The sequence below is a fragment of the Coregonus clupeaformis genome, chromosome 2 (genome assembly GCF_020615455.1).
Source record: "Coregonus clupeaformis isolate EN_2021a chromosome 2, ASM2061545v1, whole genome shotgun sequence".
Lineage (NCBI taxonomy): Eukaryota > Metazoa > Chordata > Actinopteri > Salmoniformes > Salmonidae > Coregonus > Coregonus clupeaformis.
The window spans coordinates 37,306,251-37,332,516 of NC_059193.1; the positions used below are offsets into that span (position 1 = coordinate 37,306,251).

General features: G+C 43.8%; 1 protein-coding gene across 2 annotated transcripts in view; it reads left to right on the top strand.

The window, feature by feature from the left end:
* Nucleotides 1-26,266, top strand: part of LOC121534889 (ecto-NOX disulfide-thiol exchanger 2) — a 271,267-nt gene that overhangs the window by 168,416 nt on the left and 76,585 nt on the right. For both annotated transcript variants that reach the window (XM_041841513.2, XM_041841505.2), the window contains exon 4: nucleotides 19,719-19,877. In XM_041841513.2, coding sequence (XP_041697447.2) covers nucleotides 19,719-19,877 — 159 coding nt within the window. The remainder of the gene's footprint in view (nucleotides 1-19,718; nucleotides 19,878-26,266) is intronic.

The following is a 26,266-nucleotide window of genomic DNA, read 5'->3' on the forward strand; positions in this document are numbered from 1 at the left end:
GCAACATTATCGGCAAGTGACTTGAGGCCGACTGTGCCAAAGTGATTTAGAGTTGTTAAACGGGAGTGACGAGTGTTTTGATATAACGGTAATATTAAAGAAATTCTGCTTTTAACAACCATCAGAATTGGTTAAATTAAATTTGTAAGTCGCTCTGGATAAGAGCGTCTGTTAAATGACTTAAATGTTAAAAAAAGGTTATGCATGCCAACATATTAGGCGATAATGAAGAGAAGTGATCGTGTCAGGCGATATTATATCAAACGTTTTACCATTGCAACATTAAGATGTACAGTCACATTCACCATGGTTGTCTGAAGCGTGCTATAGAGTTCACAGCTGGCTGCCTCATTGCGGTTGGTTATTCCCCATCATTTGCATCAATGTCAATGAGCAGCATCACTGTCTTTCCTTTGCGGTACCTCAAACTGTCGTGATTACCAACTGAGAAACTTTTATGAGTTGATTTTACTCCTGGCTCAGAGTTTGTCTGGGCAGTGTCTTAACATCATCCTAAAACCTACTCTGAGCTGGGAATGTTTTTGAGCTGTCCCCGACCCCCCCAAAAAATCTTAGTCAACCGGGAGTCCTCTTTTCTTTCGACCAATCGATTGGTCGTAATTTTTAAACATGTATTTTTCCATATATAGACACGCCCTATGTTTGAATAAAATCAACTATATGGAGGCTACTGAGCTTGTCTGATGCTTTAAGCACTGCGATTAAAAAATGAAGACACACAAATTACTAAAGAGGGAGCCAGAGATCAATATAGCCTAACCAGAAGAAAAAAACCTGTTCCCGACCCCACCTCCTCCTGCTGCCGCTGCTGCTGGCCTTTTCAGATTCTGCCATTACGCTCCTGAAGTTGCCGGTAATAGGCTACACCAGCGGTCGGCAACCTTTTCCATTTGGAGTGCCAAGTTATCGTACCATTTCTATTGATCTGCGTGCCAGTTATGATTTTCATATGCACATTTTCATGGAACAGTTTAATTTCTTTCATATTAAAGTATTCATATCTCAAAATCAATGTCATGTGGTTAATCAAAATTCCATCTAAATGAAATTTATAGAAATCTAAAACTAACTTCTATTGCCATTGCCAATATGTAAAAATAGCCTACATGAACCCTACAAATAAAAACATTGCAGCCCGCAGGTAGAAAATATCCTGATAAAAATAAATATCCTATCAATCAAATTGGCTACGCATGGCCTGTCTGCAAGGAACTTGAAACATTGTATCAACTATTGTATTAACTTGGTCCAGCCCGAAGCTCGTGCTAGCAAACTTGCAACATTGTATAAGTTGAATGCACCAATTTCTAAGTCGCTCTGGATAAGAGCGTCTGCTAAATGACGTAATTGTAAAATTTATAAAATATTCTGGGCCCTCAGTTTCCCATGCCAGTGAGCTCTGGACAGACAGACACAGCTGTAGATTATTTTGCGCAAGGGATAAGAAGTAATCAGGTAGGCCTATTTTATGACGTTTCCACCGGATCAGAGTATGACATTTTTTTCCAATTTCATGCTGAGTGGTAATCGAAAGGGAGAGAGCTGGAAAGATTTTTCATATAGGCTACGTTGAGGAACTATTGTTATTCTCAATGGATGTAAAAACAGACTTTGTTTACTTGCTGTTTGAGGCGAAGAAAAAATTACTTTGAGAAGCTCCACAGTGATGGTGAGTTAAGACAATCAGAAATAGTATCAGATCCCCAAATGGGCCTACATTTGCACACAGGCCAGAAAGACTAGTCCTATTTCTATATGCGTAATCAGGTGTGTGTCCTTGACAGGAGCGCTCCAAACAAAAGACAATGAATAAATTGTCAACTCGTAAATGGAATGAAATAAATCAAAACTTTTTTCTCACAAGTGTAGCCTAGGTTGTGGGCTCTGCAAACAATGTTGCCACTCCTACAATGACAACGGTAAAACTGTAATAATAATATATTGAATGCATTAACAGAAATTACCGTAACCAAACCAACATTATAGATGAGAAATTATGGGATTAACGGTAAATGTACTACTGGTGATCCTGGTGTGCCATCCCCGTGGCCTCCATAATGGATTGGTCTACTCAGACAGGCGTGAATTAGACAGGTGTCTAGTGTGCCATACTTTTTTTATATACAGCGCATTCGGAAAGTATTCATACCCCTTGAATTTTTCCACATTTTGTTACGTTACAGCCTTCTTATAAAATAGATTACATTATTTTTTTCCCTCATCAATCTACACACAATACCCCATAATGACAAAGTCAAAACAGGTTTTTAGAAATGTTTGCCAAAACAAAACAATATACACTGCTCAAAAAAATAAAGGGAACACTTAAACAACCCATCCTAGATCTGAATGAATGAAATAATCTTATTAAATTAATTTTTCTTTACATAGTTGAATGTGCTGACAACAAAATCACACAAAAATTATCAATGGAAATCAAATGTATCAACCCATGGAGGTCTGGATTTGGAGTCACCCTCAAAATTAAAGTGGAAAACCACACTACAGGCTGATCCAACTTTGATGTAATGTCCTTAAAACAAGTCAAAATGAGGCTCAGTAGTGTGTGTGGCCTCCACATGCCTGTATGACCTCCCTACAACGCCTGGTCATGCTCCTGATGAGGTGGCGGATGGTCTCCTGAGGGATCTCCTCCCAGACCTGGACTAAAGCATCCGCCAACTCCTGGACAGTCTGTGGTGGATGGAGCGAGACATGATGTCCCAGATGTGCTCAATTGGATTCAGGTCTGGGGAACGGACGGGCCAGTCCATAGCATCAATGCCTTCCTCTTGCAGGAACTGCTGACACACTCCAGCCACATGAGGTCTAGCATTGTCTTGCATTAGGAGGAACCCAGGGCCAAACGCACCAGCATATGGTCTCACAAGGGGTCTGAGGATCTCATTTCGGTACCTAATGGCAGTCAGGCTACCTCTGGCGAGCACATGGAGGGCTTTGCGGCCCCCCAAAGAAATTCCACCCCACACCATGACTGACCCACCGCCAAACCGGTCATGCTGGAGGATGTTGCAGGCAGCAGAACGTTCTCCACGGCGTCTCCAGACTCTGTCACGTCTGTCACATGTGCTCAGTGTGAACCTGCTTTCATCTGTGAAGAACACAGGGCGCCAGTGGCGAATTTGCCAATCTTGGTGTTCTCTGGCAAATGCCAAACGTCCTGCACGGTGTTGGGCTGTAAGCACAACCCCCACCTGTGGACGTCGGGCCCTCATACCACCCTCATGGAGTCTGTTTCTGACCGTTTGAGCAGACACATGCACATTTGTGGCCTGCTGGAGGTCATTTTGCAGGGCTCTGGCAGTGCTCCTTCTGCTCCTCCTTGCACAAAGGTGGAGGTAGCGGTCCTGCTGCTGGGTTGTTGCCCTCCTACGGCCTCCTCCACGTCTCCTGATGTACTGGCCTGTCTCCTGGTAGCGCCTCCATGCTCTGGACACTACGCTGACAGACACAGCAAACCTTCTTGCCACAGCTCGCATTGATATGCCATCCTGGATGAGCTGCACTACCTGAGCCACTTGTGTGGGTTGTAGACTCCGTCTCATGCTACCACTAGAGTGAAAGCACCGCCAGCATTCAAAAGTGACCAAAACATCAGCCAGGAAGCATAGGAACTGAGAAGTGGTCTGTGGTCACCACCTGCAGAACCACTTCTTTATTGGGGGTGTCTTGCTAATTGCCTATAATTTCCACCTGTTGTCTATTCCATTTGCAGAACAGCATGTGAAATTTATTGTCAATCAGTGTTGCTTCCTAAGTGGACAGTTTGCTTTCACAGAAGTGTGATTGACTTGGAGTTACATTGTGTTGTTTAAGTGTTCCCTTTATTTTTTTGAGCAGTGTATATATTAAATATTCAGAGCCTTTGCTATGAGACTCCAAATTGAGCTCAGGTGCATCCTGTTTCCATTGATCATCCTTGAGATGCTTCTACAACTTGATTGGAGTCCACCTGTGGTAAATTCAATTGAATGGACATGATTTGGAAAGGCACACACCTGTCTATATAAGTTCCCACAGTTGACAGTGCATGTCAGAGCAAAAACCAAGCCATAAGGTCGAAGGAATTGTCCGTAGAGCTCAGAGACAGGATTGTGTCGAGGCACAGATCTGGGGAAGGGTTCCAAAAAATGGCTGCAGCATTGAAGGTCCCCAAGAACACAGTGGCCTCCATCATTCTTAAATGGAAGAAGTTTGGAACCACCAATACTCTTCCTAGAGCTGGCCGCCCGGCCAAACTGAGCAATTGGGGGAGTAGGGCCTTGGTCAGGGAGGTGACCAAGAACCCAATGTTCACTCTGACAGAGCTCCAGAGTTCCTCTGTGGAGATGGGAGAACCTTCCAGAAGGACAACCATCTCTGCAGCACTCCACCAATCAGGCCTTTATGGTAGAGTGGCCAGACAGAATCCTCTCCTCAGTAAAAGGCACATGACAGCCCGCTTGGAGTTTGACAAAAGGCACCTAAAAGACTCTCAGACCATGAGAGACAAGATTCTCTGGTCTGATGAAACCAAGATTGAACTCTTTGGCTTGAATGCCAAGCATCACATCCTGGCACCATCCCTACGGTGAAGCCTGGTGGTGGCAGCATCATGCTGTGGGGTTGTTTTTCAGCGGCAGGGACTGGGAGACTAGTCAGGATCGAGGGAAACATGAACGGAGCAAAGTACAGAAAGATCATTGATGAAAACCTGCTCCAGAGCGCTCAGGACCTCAAACTGGGGCGAAGGTTCACCTTCCAACAGGACAACGACCTTAAGTACACAGCCAAGACAACGCAGGAGTAGCTTCGGGATAAGTCTCTGAATGTCCTTGAGTGGCCTAGCCAGAACCCGGACTTGAACCTGATCAAACATCTCTTGAGATAACTGAATATAGCTGTGCAGCGACACTCCCCATCCAACCCGACAGAGCTTGAGAGGATCTGCAGAGGAGAATGGGAGAAAATACCCAAATACAGGTGTGCCAAGCTTGTAGCGACATACCAAAGAAGACTCAAGGCTGTAATCGCTGCCAAAGGTGCTTCAACAAAGTACTGAGTAAAGGGTATGAATACTTACAGTACCAGTCAAAAGTTTGGACACACCTGCTCTTTCAAGGTTTTTTCTTTATTTTTACTATTTTCTACATTGTAGAATAATAGTGAAGACATCAAAACTATGAAATAACACATGGAATCATGTAGTAACCAGAAAAGTGTTAAACAAATCAAAATATATTTTGAGGACAGCTTTGCATGCTCTTGGCATTCTCTCAACCAGCTTCATGAGGTAGTCACCTGGAATGCATTTCAATTAACAGGTGTGCCTTGTTAAAAGTTCATTTGTGGAATTTCTTTCCTTCTTAATGCATTTTAGCCAATCAGTTGTGTTGTGACAAGGTAGGGGTGGTATACAGAAGATAGCAATATTTGGTAAAAGACCAAGTCCATATTATGGCAAGAACAGCTCAAATAAGCAAAGAGAAACGACAGTTCCATCATTACTTTAAGAGATGAAGGTCAGTCAATCTGGAAAATTTCAAGAACTTTGAAAGTTTCTTCAAGTGCAGTCGCAAAAAATATCAAGAACTATGATGAAACTGGCTCTCATGAGGACCGCAACAGGAAAGGAAGACCCAGAGTTACCTCTGCTGCAGAGGATAAGATCATTAGAGTTAACTGCACCTCAGATTGCAGCCCAAATAAATTCAAATAACAGACACATCTCAACATCAACTGTTCAGAGGAGATTGTGTGACTCAAGAGTAGGTGAACGGATGATCTCCGCATGTGTGGTTCCCACTGTGAAGTATGGAGGAGGAGGTGTGATGGTGTAGGGGTGCTTTGCTGGTGACACTGTCTGTGATTTATTTAGAATTCAAGGCACACTTAACCAGCATGGCTACCACAGCATTCTGCAGCGATACACCATCCTATCTGGTTTGCATTCAGTGTGACTATCATTTGTTTTTCAACAGGACAATGACCCAAAACACAACTCCAGGCTGTGTAAGGGCTATTTGACCAAGAAGGAGAGTGATGGAGTGCTGCATCAGATGACCTGGCCTCCACAATCACCCGACCTCAACCCAATTGAGATGGTTTGGGATGAGTTGGACTGCAGATTGAAGGAAAAGCAGCCAACAAGTGCTCAGCATATGTGGGAACTCCTTCAAGACTGTTGGAAAAGCATTCATCATGAAGCCGGTTGAGAGAATGCCAAGAGTGTGTCCAAAGCTGTCATCAAGGCAAAGGGTGGCTACTTTGAAGAATCTAAAATATGTATATATATATAGTTAACACTTTTTTGGTTACTACATGATTACATATGTTTTTTTCTAAGTTTCCTAACTTTCGACTGGTACTGTATGTTACACTCGGGTATACTCTATAACCTCTATGCCAGGGATCATCAACTAGATTCAGCCGCGGGCCGATTTGTTTTTGATCAGATGGTCGGAGGGCTGGAGCTTAGTTACAAATAATTACTAGATTGCAAATTGACCGCAAGAAGCCCAAACAGATATCATGACTAAAACATAATCATTTCAAACCTTGCTTACATTTGTATACGATCACGTCGTGTCTCTATTATGCGTGGGAATACTTGGGAACAGATTTCTTAAATTAAAATCACTTGGAGCTGATTTCCTGGTGTTTTTTTACAGTCTTATGTCCAACAATGAAAAAACTATAACAAAAAATAGAATATGATTATTTTTTCACGCATAACATTTGAGGGGGCCAAATAAACCTTTGGCCCGCGGACCACCAGTTGGGGAACCCTGCTCTATGCAATAATACTATGAGGCACTGGTATATGTACATAGCTCAATTCAATAAGACAATGAGACCATGGCATATAATACAAGCTAAAAGCAATAAGAGTTGCATGAGGCACGGTTATGTATACACAAGCTTAAACAATAAGGGGGAGTCCCTATTCACAGCCAGAGCAGACATACATGCCTCTGGACAAAGGCCTGTTTATTTATCCAGCTGTTTGGATGACCCAGTGTTGATCCACTTGGCTTGAGCTAGAGTCAGGATCTCCTTGAACTAACTTTCCTCAATGGGAAAGTCAGTGAATCCTGGCTCGGAGAGGATCATACAAGCATGCATGCATACACACGTGCGCGTCCACGCACAGACACGCAAGTGTTGTAACAGAGCTGTGTTCTTTAGCAAGGGAAGTTAGTTTGACTCCTGTGAGAAAGAGAGAGAGAGAGAGAGAGAGAGAGAGAGAGAGAGAGAGAGAGAGAGAGAGAGAGAGAGAGAGAGAGAGAGAGAGAGAGAGAGAGCTCTTTCCCCTCCACCAGAGGAATAACAATCAAAGGACGAGAGGATGAAAGGCCCTCCCTCACATGATGGAGAGTCAATGGAAAATCCAGGTGGATTAGTTCAAAGGTGCAAGCTGATCTAGTAACAAAGGCTTTAAGCATGTGTGTATGTCTCTTTTTGTGTGTGTGCGTGCGTGTGTTGTTTGTGGGCCTCCACTATACCAGGAAAGCATTCTGTGTAAGCTACTGTATAATATCATCCTAATACAAAAATGGGAACCACCTGTCTTATTTATCTAAAGCCATATAGTCTCTCTGCAGGAGTGGTGAGTTGTTAAAGTCCTGAACTGACTGTGGATCAAATCTCACTGAGAAGTCCCCAGCAAAACACAGCAGCTCTGCCTTTGTGAATTATAGATGGAGTTCAGCACAGGACAGGTATAGTACTGAGTGTCTGGCTACTCAGCTCACTGGTTTAGAAGGAAATAAACTCAGCTGAGGGTTCAGTTAGTGGTCAACCTTGGCTTTGGCAAATTTCTTCTTCATACATTTTTTCCTCATTAATAATTTTAAAGTAAATAAAACAGAGGGAAATAATGTTTCCCCTTGGACCATGGAACTTCTGGGTTTCAATAAGATCACCACCAATCTCTGACCTTACTGATAAACAGACTGAAAAGGTGACATTGAGAGTTTGTTTTCTAAACTGACATCTTTCAAAAGTTTATATTTGTAGTTGAACATTCTCAATTGCCCCAGAGGAGAATAATAAAATTGTATTTAGTTTAATTGAAAACAGAATTTTTAAGTAATGTATAATGTATAAATGTATGTATAATTAAACAGTGTGAGAGCCAGATAATTTATATTTGTCCTACTTTACTTTGGTTCAGAATTTTGTAGCAGTGGAGCAGAGTGCTGACTCAGTATAAAGATGGCAGTAATGAAACTGTTGGATAATTTGGGCTTCAGAGCAGAGGGGTGGAGAGCGAGAGAGAGGGGTAGAGATAGAGAGAAAGTGGCGAGAGTGAGGGAGAGTGGAGAGAGAAAAGGGAGAGAGCGAGACGAAGGGGACAGAGGAGAGGAAGAGAGAGATGGTGAGAGAGTGGGTGGGAGAGAGAGATGGAGAGAGAGACAACAAGCTATGGAACAGCTGTTTCTCCAGGTGATTCATGAGTGGGACTACAGCCCTCTCACCCCGAAACCCCACTCCCACTACTACACAGCCAACCTGACTACAGCCCTACCCGCTGGCAATGTTGGTGTGATCCCAATGCAGCTGCGGGAGAGAGAGTCCTCTAATAAAGGAAGCAGCTCTAATGGCTCAAGGCGCTCAGTGACAAAACACACACGCACGCGCACCACACAGAGTATTCCTCTCCAACACAGTTCTAAAACTATAACTCGCTCAACAAAGAATAATTTTCTCTTGCGTAGGCAGCACAGTAAACTAGCATAGAGAGTCTGCTAAGTCTGGAAGCAGCTCGGTAAATTGTACAAATTAAATTAAATAGGGAAAAACCCAGTAGGTGAGAATAGCATCCTCCAAGCCCACTTCATTTGAAATATGGAGTCCAAGTGGAGTTACTGTGGTTTATAAAAGGGTTTGGGAAAGAAGGCATTATAATGAGGACAGAAAAAAAAAACATGGCTGCAGAAATCATTGTAGATGGAGGAGTGAAATGGGGATGTATAAATGTAATGGTAAAGTGATAAATGCCCCGCAGTGCTTCTAATGATATTGAACAAATAATAAACACTAGAAGCGTAGCGCCTTATTGCGTTTCATTCATCTCAACCTTTCAGTTCCAAAACATTAAATAAACATTGACGGAACGTCATCGGTCTAGAAGGAGCTCTGGGGCCCGTATACACAAAGCACCTCAGAAAAGGTCATAGGAATCCTGTAGGGCTGACCCCATTAAGTCGATTGTTTGGTCGATAGGCTGATGGTCGACTGAGATATCTTTAGTAGAGCAGTGGCATTCGGAAAGTATTCAGACCTCTTGACTTTTTCCACATTTTGTTATGTTACAGCCTTATTCTAAAATGGATTAAATCGTATTTTTCCCTCACACAATACCCCATAATGACAAAGCAAAAACAGGTTTTTAGAAATTTTTGCAAATTTATTGAAAATAAAAACCGGAAATATCACATTTACATACAGTACCAGTCAAAAGTTTGGACACATACTCATTCAAGGGTTTTTCTTAATTTTTACTATTTTCTACATTGTAGAATAATAGTGAAGACATAAAAAATATGAAATAATACATATATAAATCAAATCAAATCATATTTTATTTGTCACATACACGTGTTTAGCAGATGTTATTGCGGGTGTAGCGAAGTGCTTGTGCTTCTATCTCTGACAGTGCAGTAATATCTAACAAGTAATATCTAGCAATTTCACAACATATACCCTATACACACAAATCTAGTCAGGAATGGAATTTAAGAATATATACATATATGGACAAGCAATGACAGAGCGGCATGGTCTAAGATACAGTAGAATATTATAGAATATAATACAGTATATACATATGAGATGAGTAGTGCAAGTTATGTAAACATAAAGTGACTAGTGTTCCATTTCTTAAAGTGGCCAGTGATTTCAGTAGGCAGCGGCAGCAAACTCTAATGTGCTAGTGATGGCTATTTAACAGTCTGATGGCTTTGAGATAGAAGCTGTTTTTCATTCTCTCGGTCCCAGCTTTGATGCACCTGTACTGACATCGCCTTCTGGATGAAAGCGGGGTAAACAGGCAGTGGCTCGGGTGGTTGATGTCCTTGATTATCTTTTTGGCCTTCATGTGACACTGGGTGCTGTAGGTGTCTTGGATGGCGGGTAGTTTGCCCCCGGTGATGCGTTCGGCAGACCGCACCACCCTCTGGAGAGCCCTGCGGTTGCGGACGGTGCAGTTGCCGTACCAGGCGGTGATACAGCCCGACAGGATGCTCTCAATTGTGCATCTGTAGAAGTTTGAGGGTTTTAGGTGCCAAGCCAAATCTCTTCAGCCTCCTGAGGTTGAAGAGGCTCTGTTGCGCCTTCTTCACCACACTGTTTGCGTGGGTGGACCATTTCAGTTTGTCAGTGTTGTGTACGCCAAGGAACTTGAAGCTTTGCACCTTCTCCACTGCGGTCCCGTCGATGTGGATGGGGGGTGCACCCTCTGCTGTTTCCTGAAGTCCACGATCATCTCCTTTGTTTTGTTGATGTTGAGTGAGAGGTTATTTTCCTGGCACCACACTCCCAGAGCCCTCACCTCCTCCCTGTGGGATAGGGCAGTGTGCAGTGTGATGGCGATTGCATCGTCTGTGGATCTATTGGTGCGGTAAGCAAATTGAAGTGGGTCTAGGGTGACAGGTCAGGTAGAGGTGATATGATCCTTCACTAGTCTCTCAAAGCACTTCATGATGACAGAGATAATCATTTAGTTCAGTTACCTTTGCTTTCTTGGGTACAGGAACAATGGTGGCCAAAGTGTTAAATCAAAATATATTTTAGATTTTAGATTCTTCAAAGTAGCCACCCTTTGCCTTGATGACAGCTTTGCATACTCTTGGCATTCTGTTAAACCAGCTTCATGAGGAATTATTTTCCAACAGTCTTGAAGGAGTTCCCACATATAGTGAGCACTTGTTGGCTGCTTTTCCTTCACTCTGCGGTCCAACTCATCCCAAACCATCTCAATTGGGTTGAGGTCAGGGGATTGTGGGGGCCAGGTCATCTGATGCAGCACTCCATCACTCTACTTCTTGGTAACATAGCCCTTACACAGCCTGGAGGTGTGTTTTGGGTCAATGTCCTGTTGAAAAACAAAATGATAGTCACACTAAGCACAAACCAGATGGGATGGCATATCGCTGCAGAATGCTGTGGTAGCCATGCTGGTTAAGTGTGCCTTGTATTCTAAATAAATCACAGACAGTATCACCAGCAAAGCACCCCCACACCATCACACCTCCTGCTCCGTGCTTCACAATGGCAACCACACATGTGACGATCATCCGTTCACCTACTCTGCGTCTCACAAAGACACGACGGTTGGAACCAAAAATCTCAAATTTGGAGTCATCAGACCAAAGGACAGATTTCCGCCGGTCTAATGTCCATTGCTCATGTTTCTTGACCCAAGCAGCAATTCGACCATGAAGGCCTGATTCACGTAGTCTCCTCTGAACAGTTGATGTTGAGATGTGTCTGTTACTTGAACTCTGTGAAGCATTTATTTGGGCTGCAATCTGAGGTGCAGTTAACTCTAATGATCTTATCCTCTTCAGTAGAAGTAACTCTGGGTCTTCCTTTCCTGTGGCGGTCCTCATGAGAGCCAGTTTATCATAGCACTTGATGTTTTTTGCGACTGCACTTTAAGTAACTTTCAAAGTTCTTGAAATTTTCCGGATTGACTGACCTTCATGTCTTAAAGTAATGATGGACTGTCGATTCTCTTTGCTTATTTGAGCTGTTCTTGACATAATATGGACTTGGTATTTTACCAAATAGGTCTTCTGTATACCACCCCTACCTTGTCACAACACAACTGATTGGAACACCTGTTAATTGAAATGCATTCCAGGTGACTACCTCATGAAGCTGGTTGAGAGAATGCCAAGAGTGTGCAAAGCTGTCCTCAAGGCAAAGGGTGGCTACTTTGAAGAATCTCAAATATAAAATATTTTGATTTGTTTAACACTTTTTTGGTTACTACATGATTCCATATGTGTTATTTCATAGTTTTGATTTCTTCACTATTATTATACAATGTAGAAAATAGTAAAAATAAGGGAAACCGCTGGAATAAGTAGGTGTGTCCAAACCTTTGACCGGTACTGTATATAATCAACAGTGTTGGCTTTGTACAGCTCTGAAGGACCTTTTATTTTTTTTGAAGGACCTATCCCTTTGCTCACCACAGAACAATCACAACTGGGCACTTTCTGGGCCTCTGTCTATTTTTTAGTCCACATCTGCTCTCAACGGCCCAGAAAGAAAGAGACTAGCATTACATTACAGTAGCATTTGTCATGGCTTTTATAAAACCTGATTGAAGACAAACCGATCCAGACTATAATTAGGACCATATGGAATCTTCTAGGGCTTTCGCATCTCTGTTACCTCCTCTTTTCCTCCTCTCGTGCTCTGTCTTGTTTTCAAAGTGGGGACCTCCCCAGAAACCATTTAGTATCCAAGACACTTGACACATTACACTTTTGATTAGATGTATTGGCTCTCTGGTAAGCAACACCACCTGCAACCAAGTCATTGCATCATCAGTCTTTCTAGAGCCAAGTATACTGAACAAAAATATAACTGCAACATGGAAAGTGTTGGTCCCATTTTTCATGAGTTGAAATAAAAGCTCCCAGAAATGTTCCATACGCACAAAAAGCATATTTCTCTCAAATGTTGTGCACACATTTGTTTACATCCCTGTTAGTGAGCATTTATCCTGTGCCAAGTTTATCCATCCACTTGACAGGTGTGGCATATCAAGAAGCTGATTAAACAGCATCATCATTACACAGGTGCACCTTGTGCTGGGGACAATAAAGGGCCACTCTAAATTGTGCAATTTTGTCACACAACACATTGCCACAGATGTCTCAAGTTTTGAGGGAGTGTGCAATTTGCATGCTGACTGCAGGAATGTCCAACAGAGCTGTTGCCAGAGAATTGAATGTTCATTTCTTTACCAATGTCGGTTTAGAGAATTTGGCATTACATCCAACTGGCGTCACAACCGCAGACCACGTGTAACCAAGCCAGCCCAGGACCTCCACATCCGGCTTCTTCACTTGCGGGATCGTCTGAGGATGAGGAGGGGGGTGCTCAGGAATATCTATGTCTGTAATAAAGCCCTTTTGTGGGGAAAAACAAGTTGATTTATGAGGACAGGGTACTGTAGCGACTCCACTGTCGGGGCATGGTGCCTTGCGGGGACAGGGTACTGTAGCGACTCCACTGTGGGGACATGGTGCCTTGTGGGGACATAGCTTGCCTTCTGGATATAGGGCCTCTTCTAGTCCTCACAGGAGAGAGCATGCTGCCTTATAGGGACAAAGCTTCCGTAGAGTCCCCACTCGAAGGACTTGTTGTCTTTCCAACTACATCATCTTTCCAATAATGAGACTTGATGTTCTCTATTTACAGCGATGATTTCATTGATTTGTTTGTTTGGATTTTGATTAGAGTTGTGATTGGACAGAGTTCTCCAGACACACTGCTGTGTATGAGACGAAGGAAGATGTGTGGACAGACCAAATGAGTTGTCAAGCCTGATGCATGATAAATACCCACAGGAAAGCATTTAGTCTGCACACACACATACACACTCCCCTCTGAATTGATTTAGCCTGACAAACACACCCCTCTGAATACGTAAACAGGCTCTAGGGAGCGTTCCCTGGGGACTCATACAGTTCTATCTGTTATATCCTCAACAACCACTGCCCCCTTCTAACACACACACACACACACACACACACACACACACACACACTGGGTGTATATAGTCTTACTGTCATCACCTTTTTAACTATTTATACAATATACTAACTAATAGAAGCTGCAGACAGTGAAAGTAGCAAGCAAATGTTTTGGCCTCTTAGGTTTTTATCTGATAATATATATGAACTATTCATATTATACTAGTAGAAGCAGTGGATTTAAGGAGCTTCTTGTGTTTCTGGCTTGAACATTTATTTACCTGAATAAATACTTAAGAAAAAGACAACCCTTCCAAGTTTATTTCATTCTTGGCCATCTGTATCTCTGTAATTGCTGACTTAGTGTTAAGGAGCTGTAAGTGGTTTCCAGGTGTGCTACCAGTGCTGTTGGCAGAATGAGGACTGATAGAGACACAGAGAGCGAGATCTGTAGCTGCACATTTATAGGCTGGGAGAAGTAGGCTAGTTTTCTGATAGAGATACAGAAGTATGCTGCACATTCAGACTGGAGAGGAGTAAAGCGAGGGAGATCTTTGGCAGAGATAAAGAGAGAGGGAGATCTGTTTTAGAAGTGTGGAGGAGATTGAAAGAGGGTCTCTGATAGAGATGTAAAGAGATACATTATGTTAAGTAGAGCAGATGTCTGGCAGCACATTGAGACTGGAGCTTCTGGTCGTGTTCTAGGGGCCTCGACCTGCTCGCCTCATTAGAGAATATTACCCAGCATGCCTCATTGCAGCTCACTGTGTCATCCTTCCTCCCTCCACCCAGCACCCATTCTGCTGGAGGGGAAGTTTACCCTGGAAAACAGGGGGAGGAAGGGGGGAGAGGAGGAGGATAAAGGGAGGACTAATGTGATGTGTTTGGTGGCCAGGAGGTATCTCCAGTCAAATGCCACATTTTTTATTTCTGGCTGGACTTTTTTTTGATTGGATAATGGCGCCGGAGAAGATGGCTGCCGTTTTACAGCCCTCTAACCAATTGTACTATTATGTTTGTTTTTTCGCGTTATTTGTAATTTATTCAGTACATAATGTTTCTGCCATCGTCTCTTATAACCAAAAGAGCTTCTGGATATCAGGACAGCGATTACTCACCTCGTATTGGATGAAGATTTTTTCTTCAACGAGGCGGCCGCGAAGGATATCCTACAGACACCCGACAAGGCCCAAATCCCTGTCATTCGCAGGAGAAAGAGACGGAGATATCGTGGACGTAGGTTGGGGTGCCTCGTAAGGATCCAATGGCGAGCAAGTAAACTGCCTCTTCCATCAATCCTAAACCAATCTTCAATCATTGGAAAATAAATTAGATGACATACGATTACGCTTATCCTACCAATGGGACATTAAAAACTGTAATATCTTGTGTTTCACCGAGTCGTGGCTGAACGACGACATGGACAACATACAGCTAGCGGGCTATACGCTACATCGGCAGGATAGAACGGCTGACTCCGGTAAGACAAGGGGTGGCGGTCTGTGTATATTTGTAAACAACAGCTGGTGCACAAAATCAAATACTAAGGAAGTCTCGAGGTTCTGCTCGCCTGAGGTAGAGTACCTTATGATAAGCTGTAGATCACACTATTTACCAAGAGAGTTTTCATCTACATTTTTCATAGCTGTCTATTTACCACCACAAACCAATGCTGGCATTAAGATTGCACTGAATGAGCTGTAAAAGGCCATAACTAAACAGGAAAACGCTCATCCAGAGGCAGCACTCCTAGTGGCCGGGGACTTTAATGCAGGGAAACTTAAATCCGTTCTACCTAATTTCTACCAGCATGTTAAATGTGCAACCAGAGGAAAAACACTCTAGACCACATTTACTCCACACACAGAGACTCATACAAAGCTCTCCCTCGCCCTCCATTTGGCAAATCTGACCATAATTCTATCCTCCTGTTTCCTGCTTATAAGCAAAAACTAAAGCAGGAAGCACCAGTGACTTGGTTAATAAAAAAGTGGTCAGATGACGCAGATGCTAAGCTACAGGACTGTTTTGCTAGCACAGACAGGAACATGTTCCAGGATTCTTCAGATAGCATTGAGGAGTACACCACATCAGTCACTGGCTTCATCAATAAGTGCATCGATGACGTCGTCCCCACAGTGACCATACGTACATACCCCAACCAGAAGCCATGGATTACAGGAAACATGAGCTAAAGGGTAGAGCTGCCACTTTCAAGGAGCGGGACTCTAACCCGGACGCTTATAAGAAATGTCCTCCGACGAACCATCAAAGAGGCAAAGAGTCAATACAGGACTAAGATTGAATCATACTACACCGGCTCTGACGCTCGTCAGATGTGGCAGGGCTTGAAAACTATTACAGACTACAAAGGGAAGCACAGCCACGAGCTGCCCAGTGACACAAGCCTACCAGACAAGCTAAACCACTTCTATGCTCGCTTCAAGGCAAGCAACACTGAAGCATGCATGAGAGTACCAGCTGTTCCAGATGACTATGTGATCACGCTCCCCGTAGCCGATGTGAGTAAGACTTTTAAGCAGGTCAACATTCACAGGGCCGCAGGGCCAGACGGATTACCAGGACGTGTACACTGAGCATGTGCTGACCAACTGGCAAGTGTCTTCACTGACATTTTCAACATGTCCCTGACTGAGCCTGTCATACCAACATGTTTCAAGCAGACCACCATAGTTACCGTGCCAAAGGACACTAAGATAACCTGCCTAAATGACTAAAGACCCGTAGCACTGACGTCTGTAGCCATGAAGTGCTTTGAAAGGCTGGTCATGGCTCACATCAACACCATTATCCCAGAAACCCTAGACCCACTCCAATTTGCATACCGCCCCAACAGATCCACAGATGATGCAATCTCTATTGCACTCCACACTGCCTTTTCCCACCTGGACAAGAGGAACACCTACGTGAGAATGCTATTCATTGACTACAGCTCAGCGTTCAACACCAGAGTGCCCTCAAAGCTCATCACTAAGCTAAGGATCCTGGGACTAAACACCTCCCTCTGCAACTGGATCCTGGGCTTCCTGATGGGCCGCCCCCAGGTGGTAAGGGTAGGTAACAACACATCTGCCACGCTGATCCTCAACACAGGGGCCCCTCATTGGTGCGTGCTCAGTCCCCTCCTGTACTCCCTGTTCACCCATGACTGCATGGCCAGGCACGACTCCAACACCATCATTAAGTTTGCCAACGACACAACAGTGGTAGGCCTGATCACCGACAACGATGAGAGGGAGGAGGTCAGAGACCTGGCCGAGTGGTGCCAGGATAACAACTTCTCCCTCAATGTGATCAAGAAGAAAAAAAAGAAAGAGGACTGAGCACGCCCCAATTCTCATCGACGGGGCTGTAGTGGAACAGGTTGAGAGCTTCAAGTTCCTTGGTGTCCACATCACCAACGAACTATCATGGTCCAAACACACCAAGACAGTCGTGAAGAGGGCACGACAAAGCCTATTCCCCCTCAGGAGACTGAAAAGATTTGGCATGGGTCCTCAGATCCTCAAAAAGTTCTACAGCTGCACCATCAAGAGCATCCTGACTGGTTGCATCACCGCCTGGTATGGCAACTGCTCGGCTTCCGACCGCAAGGCACTACAGAGGGTAGTGCGTACGGCCCAGTACATCACTGGGGCCAAGCTTCCTGCCATCCAGGACCTCTATACCAGGCGGTTTCAGAGGAAGGCCCTCAAAATTGTCAAAGACTCCAGCCACCCTAGTCATAGACTGTTCTCTCTGCTACCGCACGGCAAGCGGTACCGGAGCGCCAAGTCTAGGTTCAAAAGGCTTCTCAACAGCTTCTAACCCCAAGCCATAAGACTCCTGAACAGCTAATCATGGCTACCCGGACTATTTGCACCCCCACCCCATCTTTTTACGCTGCTGCTACTCTGCTAATTATTTATGCATAGTCTCTACCCACATGTACATATTACCTCAACTAGCCGGTGCCCCCGCACATTGACTCTGCACCGGTACCCCCCTGTATATAGCCTCCCTACTGTTATTTTATTTTACTTCTGCTCTTTTTTTCTCAACACCTTTTTTGTTGTTGTTGTTTTATTTTACTTTTTTATTAAGAAATAAATGCATTGTTGGTTAAGGGCTGTAAGTAAGCATTTCACAGTAATGTCTACACCTGTTGTATTCGGCACGTGGCAAATACAATTTGATTTGATTTGATTTGACTTTTGATTGATGGGCAGCATGAAATGTAATGACCTTAACACACCTCTTGGAAGCTGATTGGAGGGACATGACTGTGGGATGTGTGTGTTGGCGTGCGTGCATGCGTGGGTGAAAGAGAGAGAAGAGGAGCGATGAAGAGAGATAAAGATGGAGCCAGAGGGAGAGGGAAGCGAGATGGCGAGAGAGACCTTGTGTGGGTGGAGAGAAGAAAGTTCTCCACTGATGTTTCTGTTCAAGAGGAGACACCTGCTCCCTCTGTGTCTCTACAGAGTTTTACCTCTGGCTGAAAGAGGCATGTTTCACACTGAAGATAGTGTGTGTCTGTTCATGTGTGGGTGTTTTCAACCGAAGATGTTGAAAGATGTGAAACATGAATTGGGGGGTTGAGTCTCCATTGTTCTGTCTGTACAGAGAATCCTACTGTAGCTACTGTAGCTGAAAATCCCTGAAAAGAACAGCTCTACTGCACGCCTCTGTCCTCTGGCTCTCAATGGAATAGGATACACACACACATATCTTCTGGTTTCATAGGAGCCTGATTTGGCTCGTATTATCGGTCCTGTTCATGTCATTAATAAATATGGAGCAGAAATCATCTATTTAACAGCTTTGTGTTTCTTCAAGAGTGACTGTGACTTCGTAAGAAAAGTATTCTCTGTGCTCAGAATGGGTGTATGAGTGTACCAGCCAGGAGTGTTTTCATCAGCACTGTGCCCATTTCCTCAGTGTCAGGGTACTAAGGGGCAGTTATGAATCAGCTCCCACCTGTCTCAGTAAGGCCCATGACAGAGCTCTGCAGTGGGCCTCCCTCCCTCATTCTGAAAAGCACCACTTCCACTCCTCTCTGAGACCCACCATAGAGCTCCTCTGTGGGCCTTAGCCAGCCCGGAGACTAGAGCTGCCAGTGACACTGGCCTTGGTATTCAGCAGACATGGTGTCCGCTGTACCGCTCCCTCCCTCCTTCCTCTATCTCTACTCCTGCCATTTCACCTCTCATCCGCCTCGCTGGTCTGGAGAAGTCATCACCCAGGCATGAATACAAGAGATGAGGTTATCAATAACGGCCACAGAGAGGTATTAAGTAGACCTAGACTTCCTGTTATTGTCCTCTCCTCTGATTGGTCCAGCTACACGTCTGGCTTTTGACCCCCTTTCTTCCTCATCCTTCATCCTCATTTATACATTCCTCGCTCACACACACACAGCTGAAATTATTGAAAAGCTTCCTCGTCTCACAAAGTGGGATTTAAACAGATCTTACATAGAGGTTAAAAGGTGGTACTTTGTTATACTCTTTTCAGTTTTGTCACAGTCAGGCCTCACATTGTGGTCCATCACACAAACACACACTTCCATTTCTAAAACCCTCTGCAGAAACTTAGCTAGTGTGTCTGTGCGTGCAGAGTGTATCCAGCTGCAGTCTAAATCAATAGTCCCCTACCTGTGAATGAAGGCTGTTTCTTCGATCCATCTCTCTTTCTACAGACAGAACGTTAAAGGTCAGCCAATCAGCAACAGAGAAGAGAGTCAGTAGAAGCTTATGTCTGTTTGTTATTTTATTCATAAGAGCATGGATAGAGTTATATTTAGACTGGTTGTGTTTCACCATTGTTGAATGAACCTCCACAAAGTGTTCAAGGAGAAATTCACAATGTCAAATGAAAGATGAAAATCTCAACGTGGGATGAACTAATGCCTGTGGACAGTTTGTGTGTGTTATTCCATTCTCATGTGTGTGTGTTCTGGTGTGTGTGTGTCTCCTTCAGATTTCGACTCAGGCCTTGGCATGATGACGGGCATCACTCCCATGAACCCCATGATGCCTGGCCTTAGTTACGTGCCCCCGCCCCCCCTGCCCCAAGATCTGCCCATCGTCAAGGAGATCATCCACTGCCAGAGCTGCACCCTCTTCCCCCCCAACCCCAGTAAGTCTATTTACCTCTATTACCTTTAGCCACAACCCGCTACAAATCTATGGAAGTGATTGGGGCAATCAAGCAATGTTTATTTTATTATGGCCAAATCACCTTTAGGTAACGTCAAACCAGTTAATTAAGTTGATTTGGCCATGAAATGTTACATATTGCACAGTTGCCCCTATCACTCCCATGGGTTTTTAGCCAGTGATGGCTAAAATTAGCTGAAGTTTGTAGTGTCTGTTTAAAGAAAACCGAAACATGGATTCCAGTTTCTCCTGGCCCATAGACTACTTTCAGGGTGAGGAACCATCTAACATTAAGTTGTAAAATACTGAACTTCCCCTTTAATGAAGACATAATATGTTTACTAAATTAAGTTCTTACCATGTACCTTCTATTTTACCTGAGTGCTGACTATGACTGAGACCACCTCAGGGTTCATCTCTCTCCTCACAGTTAATTTATGCATTATCTTCTCCCCTCATGCATTTTAAATGCCTCCAGCGGTCTGGTCTAAAATGCAGAGGAATGAAAAGGTTTCAAGGTCTCTCCGTTGACTGAACTGACCCATGTAAGCTCTGGAGGGCTGTATCGACTCCACATTACAATCTGACAGCTTTTAAGAACATGTCATGGGTACACACACACCTTGTACACTAAAACAAGTTTTGGTCGACCGAATGTCGTCTGTTCTTTCGACCAATCGATTGGTTGAAATGTTTAAATGTGTATTTTTCCATATAGACACACCCTGTGTTTTAATCAAATCAACAATATGCATTGAGCTTGTCTGATGCTTTAAGCTTACTGTTTGATGAAATAACACACAAATGACTCAAGAGGGAGCCAGAGCTCTAGAGGAAGAAAAAACCTTAACCTGACCCAACCATTCTCCTCCCGCTCCTGCTGTCTTTCGCAGATTCTGCCATTATTCTCCTGAAGTTGTCGGTAATAGGCTACACGAGGAGTCGGCAACCTTTCTCATGTGGAATGCCAATTTATCTTACCATTTATGCCGGTTTGCGTGCCAGTCAGGGACGGCTTGTTCAATAGGGCGATATGGGCGACGCACTGCCAAACGGGAAAAGGAAGGGATTTTTTTTCTAATCAATTATAAAAAATAAAAAAAATAAATAAAAAATAAAATAAAATTAATAAATTTATAAAAAATTATATCACGGCAACAGCAGTTATCAGTGTTCACGTCTGATCTGCCAGCCACTAAATGTCAAATCAGGCTAAAGTCGTGCTTCAAATGGCCCCGCCCGTTTTTTGGGCGATTTCAGTCAGGTTGAAAATCGCCCAGAAGTCTCTCATAGCCTGTCATGTAAAATCTATTTTTTTCACATTTCAAAGCTTTCAATACATTCTCTATGGGTGTCTGTGTGCATGCACTTACGCGCTTTCGTCATACGTGACGTAACGTTGAACGTAACTAAGACAATGGCGGCTATCAGCGTCTATGTTGCGACCTGCAGTGTGGCGTTATTTTATGTTTTTAATTTGTAGACTTAGTTTACAAACATTCTGCAAACATTCTGCTTTGGACTGATCTTCGGTTTTGGACTGATCTTGTTGATCGTGTACATACCCGCTACGAACGGACTAAATAATGAAAACGCTGCTGGCAGAGAGGTGGAGCCGGCCACCTTCACCCTGGTCAGAGCGGACCGCGATCCTGGTAAGAGAGCGACTGTACCCCGACATTGAACTGCTTTCTGTGTCATTGAACCTTACTATTGTTGATAAAACAAGTTTACTGGAGAACGGAGAAAAAGTAGAGACTTTTGGACAAGGTGGATAATTGTATAATATAAGGCAGTTTATTCAGAGGTAAAGATATCTGCAATCGCGTTCACGGACCCGTTCGTCAAACTCTTAGGGAGCTATAAATCAAGCCCCATTACTTACCATATCAGATAAGAGAAATTGCTGCAGCTACATATATTTTACATCCTGGCCCTACATAGTTCACTATTTGCATCACTTACCAAAATATTACATGTGGTCATATATGCTTGGAAAGTGGAGATGCCATAGAACGTCAAAAAAGTAAACATTGCTGGAGACACATTGCGTTTGCTAGCGAAGAGATTTGTTGTGGCAAATGAACTTGGGCTGGGAATTGCCAGGAACCTCACGATAAGATATATGCATCAGCATTGCGAGTCTCATGATTCTATACGTATTGCGATTCGATACTGTGATTTTATTGCGCACCATATGTCTGTTGCAGAGGGATCAGAAAGCCATGAGAACGAGTTTTGATCAGTCATGGAAATAAAAGTGCTGAAAACAAATTGGCTCCCAATGTGAAAAGATTGAGAACAAGCTATGAAGGAACAATAATGGTGTTTTGGTGCAGGTACAGCCAACTAGCGCTAAAATATTGCGATATTGTCAATACAGTATATCGTAAAGTATCACTATGTAACTCGATTTCTTTCACCCCAATCCCTCAAATTAACGGTAAATAACTGAATTGTTTGCCCCACATTTAGCTAAGATGATTAGCTAGCCAGCTAAAATGTTTTATTTAGTTAGCAGTCGCATCTACAATAGTTTACTGTCAATAACATGTCTCCAAAAATGACGTGGTGTCTCCAATTGTGTTGACATTTTACAATTGCAATGCGCATCCATGAGTATCTACTTTCTGTAGCTCAGCTGGTAGAGCATGGTGCTTGTAACGCCAAGGTAGTGGGTTCGATCCCCGGGACCACCCATACACAAAAATGTATGCACGCATGACTGTAAGTCGCTTTGGATAAAAGCGTCTGCTAAATGGCATATTATTATTATTATTATTATTATTCTGAAGAGAGCCCCGAAACATTGTGTGCAGACATTTTATGCAATAAATGAAGTAGGTTCAATCTAGTAGTTCTGATCTTCTGATTGGTCCTGATGAGTTGGGCGAGGTCCCCTCCAGGCTACTGTCACTGTTGCATTGGCTCTGAGTCGGGTTCTCTGTCTTCAAATGTTCAGCCTAAGAGAGGGGATTTTTGTGTGTGTGTGTGTGTGTGTGTGTGTTTAACAGTGATGATGTGTGTGTGTGTGTGTGTGTTTAACAGTGATGATGTGTGTGTGTGTGTGTGTGTTTGTGTGTGTGTGTGTCCTCAGAGCAAGAACTCGTGAGTTGGAAGAACTGAGAGGCCTATGGCGTGGGTGTTGTCCTTGGCCACCTGCTGACAAGGCTGACAAGATAGGACCCTTTTGTCCATTGTTATTGGATAGGAACATAACTTATAACCAGCTCCTGACCTAAATAGATCTTAGCACAACATTTTACTCAACATATCATATTCCATATTCACTATAACAAATATATTTACTACGACATTAGCAAGAACCGCCACATCCTCAGCCGGCTAATCCAGTGTGTGAAGTTTTATGGAGTTTTTGAGTTAGCTTTGCGAGGCAAAGATGAAACTGAGGGCTCCACCAACCCTGGTAAGCCAACACTTTTGAGATCAGTCAATAAATGCTTCTGGTATTGACTTATATGCTGCCCCTGTCTTCATGTTGTTGCTGGACATATCTTTTTTTAAATGTGTGTAGGTCACCTAAATCATCAGAAAAATTGCCCCTCCTGAGAATTTTTTCAGGAGCCGCCACTGGTGCCAGTTATGGTTTTCATATGCACATTTTTGTGGAACAGTTTCATTTAATTTATAATAACATTTTCATATCTCAAAATCATTGTCATGTGGTTAATTAAAATTCTATCCACATCTAAATGAAAATTATACAAATCTAAAAAGTTACTTCTATTGGCATTGCCAACAAAGTAAAAATTGCCTACATAAAGCCAACAAATAAAAACATTGCAGACTTCAGGTAGAAATGATCCTGATAACAAAATCCTAAAATTCACATTGGCTACGCATGGCCTGTCTGTAACGAACTTGAAACATTGTATCAACTATTATCTTGGATCCAGCTGGAAGCTTAGCGAACTTGCAACATTGTATAAAATATTCTGGGCCTTCAGAGTTTCCCAGCCAGTGAGCTCGGGACAGACACAGCTGTAGGCTATTTGCGCAATGGATAAGAAGCAGTGCTTGACTTGGGCAGGAGCTCACCGGAGCTGAGTACCGGCACATCACATTTTCTACTGCTTGAGCTCCTGTTCCTCTTATAGAATATTAGTTCAAAAGTATTGTGGAGCTTCTGCACCTAAATATAAACAGTACCAGCACCCAAAATGAGTACCGGAACCTATTTCAGTCCAAGTCAAGCGCTGATAAGAAGTAATCAGGTAGGCCTATTTTATGACATTTCAACTGGATCAGAGCATTACATTTTTCCCTTTCATGCTGAGTGGTTATCGAAAGGGAGAGAGCTGGAAAGATTTTTCAAATAGCCTACATTGAGGAACTAATGTCGTTCTCAATGGATGTAAAAACAGACTTTGTTTGCTTGCTGTTTGAGGTGAAGAAAACATTACTTTGAGAACCTACACAGGTCATTAGTGGTGGTGTGTTAAGCCAATCAGAAAGACTATCAGATCCCCAAATGGGCACATTTATATGCCTACATTTGCGCGCAGGCCAGGTAGCCTATAGACCTATAAACTTATATGCGTAATCAAGTGTGCATCCTTACTCAACATTGACAGGAGCGCTCCAAACAAAAGACAATGACTAAATTGAATTGACAAAACTCGTAAATGGAATGAAATAAGCCAAAACTTGTTTCTCACAAGTGTAGCATAGGTTGTGCACTCTGCAAACAATGTGACCACTCCGACAATGAGAACGGTAAGACTGGAATAATAATATATTGAAAGCTTTAACAGAAATTACCATAACCAAGCAAACATTGTAGATTAGAAATTATAGGAATTGGGGGCCTCCTGAGTGGCGCAGCAGTCTAAAGCAGTGCTTGTGGCATCAATACAGACCAGGGTTTGATCCCAGGCTGTGTCACAACCGGCCTTGACCGGGAGTCCCATAGGGTGGCGCAAAATTGGCCCAGCGTCATCCGAGTTAGGGGAGGGTTTGGCCGGGGGAGCTTTACTTGGCTCATCGCGCTCTAGCGACTCCTTGTGGCGGGCCAGGCGCCTGCAGGCTGACTTCGGTCGTCAGTTGGACGGTGTTTCCTCCGACACATTGGTGCGACTGGCTTCCGGGTTAAGCGGGCGGGTGTTAAGAAGTTCGGTTTGGCGGGTCATGTTTCTGAGGACGCATGACTCGACCTTCGCCTCTCCCGAGCCCGTTGGGGAGTTGCAGCGATGAAACAAGATTGCAATTGGATATCATGAAATTGGGGAGAAATGTATGCAAATGTATTTAAAATAATAAATGGAAATATTATATTTACATAAGTATTCAGTTTGCTTTGTTGAAGCACCTTTGGCAGCGATTACAGCCTTGAGTGTTCTTGGGTATGATGCTACAAGCTTGGCACACCTGTATTTGGAGATTTTCTCCCATTCTTCTCTGCAGATCCTCTCAAGCTCTGTCAGGTTGGAAGGGGAGCGTTGCTGCAAAGCTATTTTCAGGGCTCTCCAGAGATGTTCGATCAGGTTCAAGTCCAGGCTCTGGCTAGGCCACTCAAGGACATTCAAAGACTTGTCCCGAAGCCACTCCTGCGTTGTCTTGGCTGTGTGCTTAGGGTCGTTGTCCTGTTGGAAGGTGAACCTTAAACCCCAGTCTTCGGTCCTGAGCGCTCTGGAGCAGGTATTCATCAAGGATCTCTGTGTAGTTTTCTCCGTTCATCTTTGCCTCGATCCTGACTTGTCTCCCAGTCCCTGCCGCTGAAAAACATCCACACAGCATGATGCTGCCACCACCATGCTTCACCGTAGGGATGGTGCCAGGTTTCCTCCAGACGTGACGCTTGGCATTCAGGCCGAAGAGTTCAATCTTGGTTTCATCAGACCAGAGAATCTTGTTTCTCATGGTCTGAGAGTCTTTTGGTGCCTTTTGTCAAACTCCAAGCGGGCTGTCATGTGCCTTTTACTGAGGAGTGGCTTCTGTCTGGCCACTCTACCATAAAGGGTTGTCCTTCTGGAAGGTTCTCCCATCTCCACAGAGGAACTCTAGAGCTTTGTCAGAGTGACCATCGGGTTCTTGGTCACTTCCCTGACCAAGGCCCTTCCCCCGATTGCTCAGTTTGGCTGGGCAGCCAGCTCTAGGAAGAGTCTTGGTGGTTCCAAACTTCTTCCATTTAAGAATGATGGAGGCCACTGTGTTCTTGAGGACCTTCAATGCTGCAGAAATTTTTTGGTACCCTTCCCCAGATCTGTGCCTCGACACAATCCTGTCTCGGAGCTCTACGGACTATTCCTTTGACCTCATGGCTTGGTTTTTGCTCTGGCATGCACTGTCAACAGTGGGACCTTATATAGACAGGTGTGTGCCTTTCCAAATCATGTCCAATCAATTGAA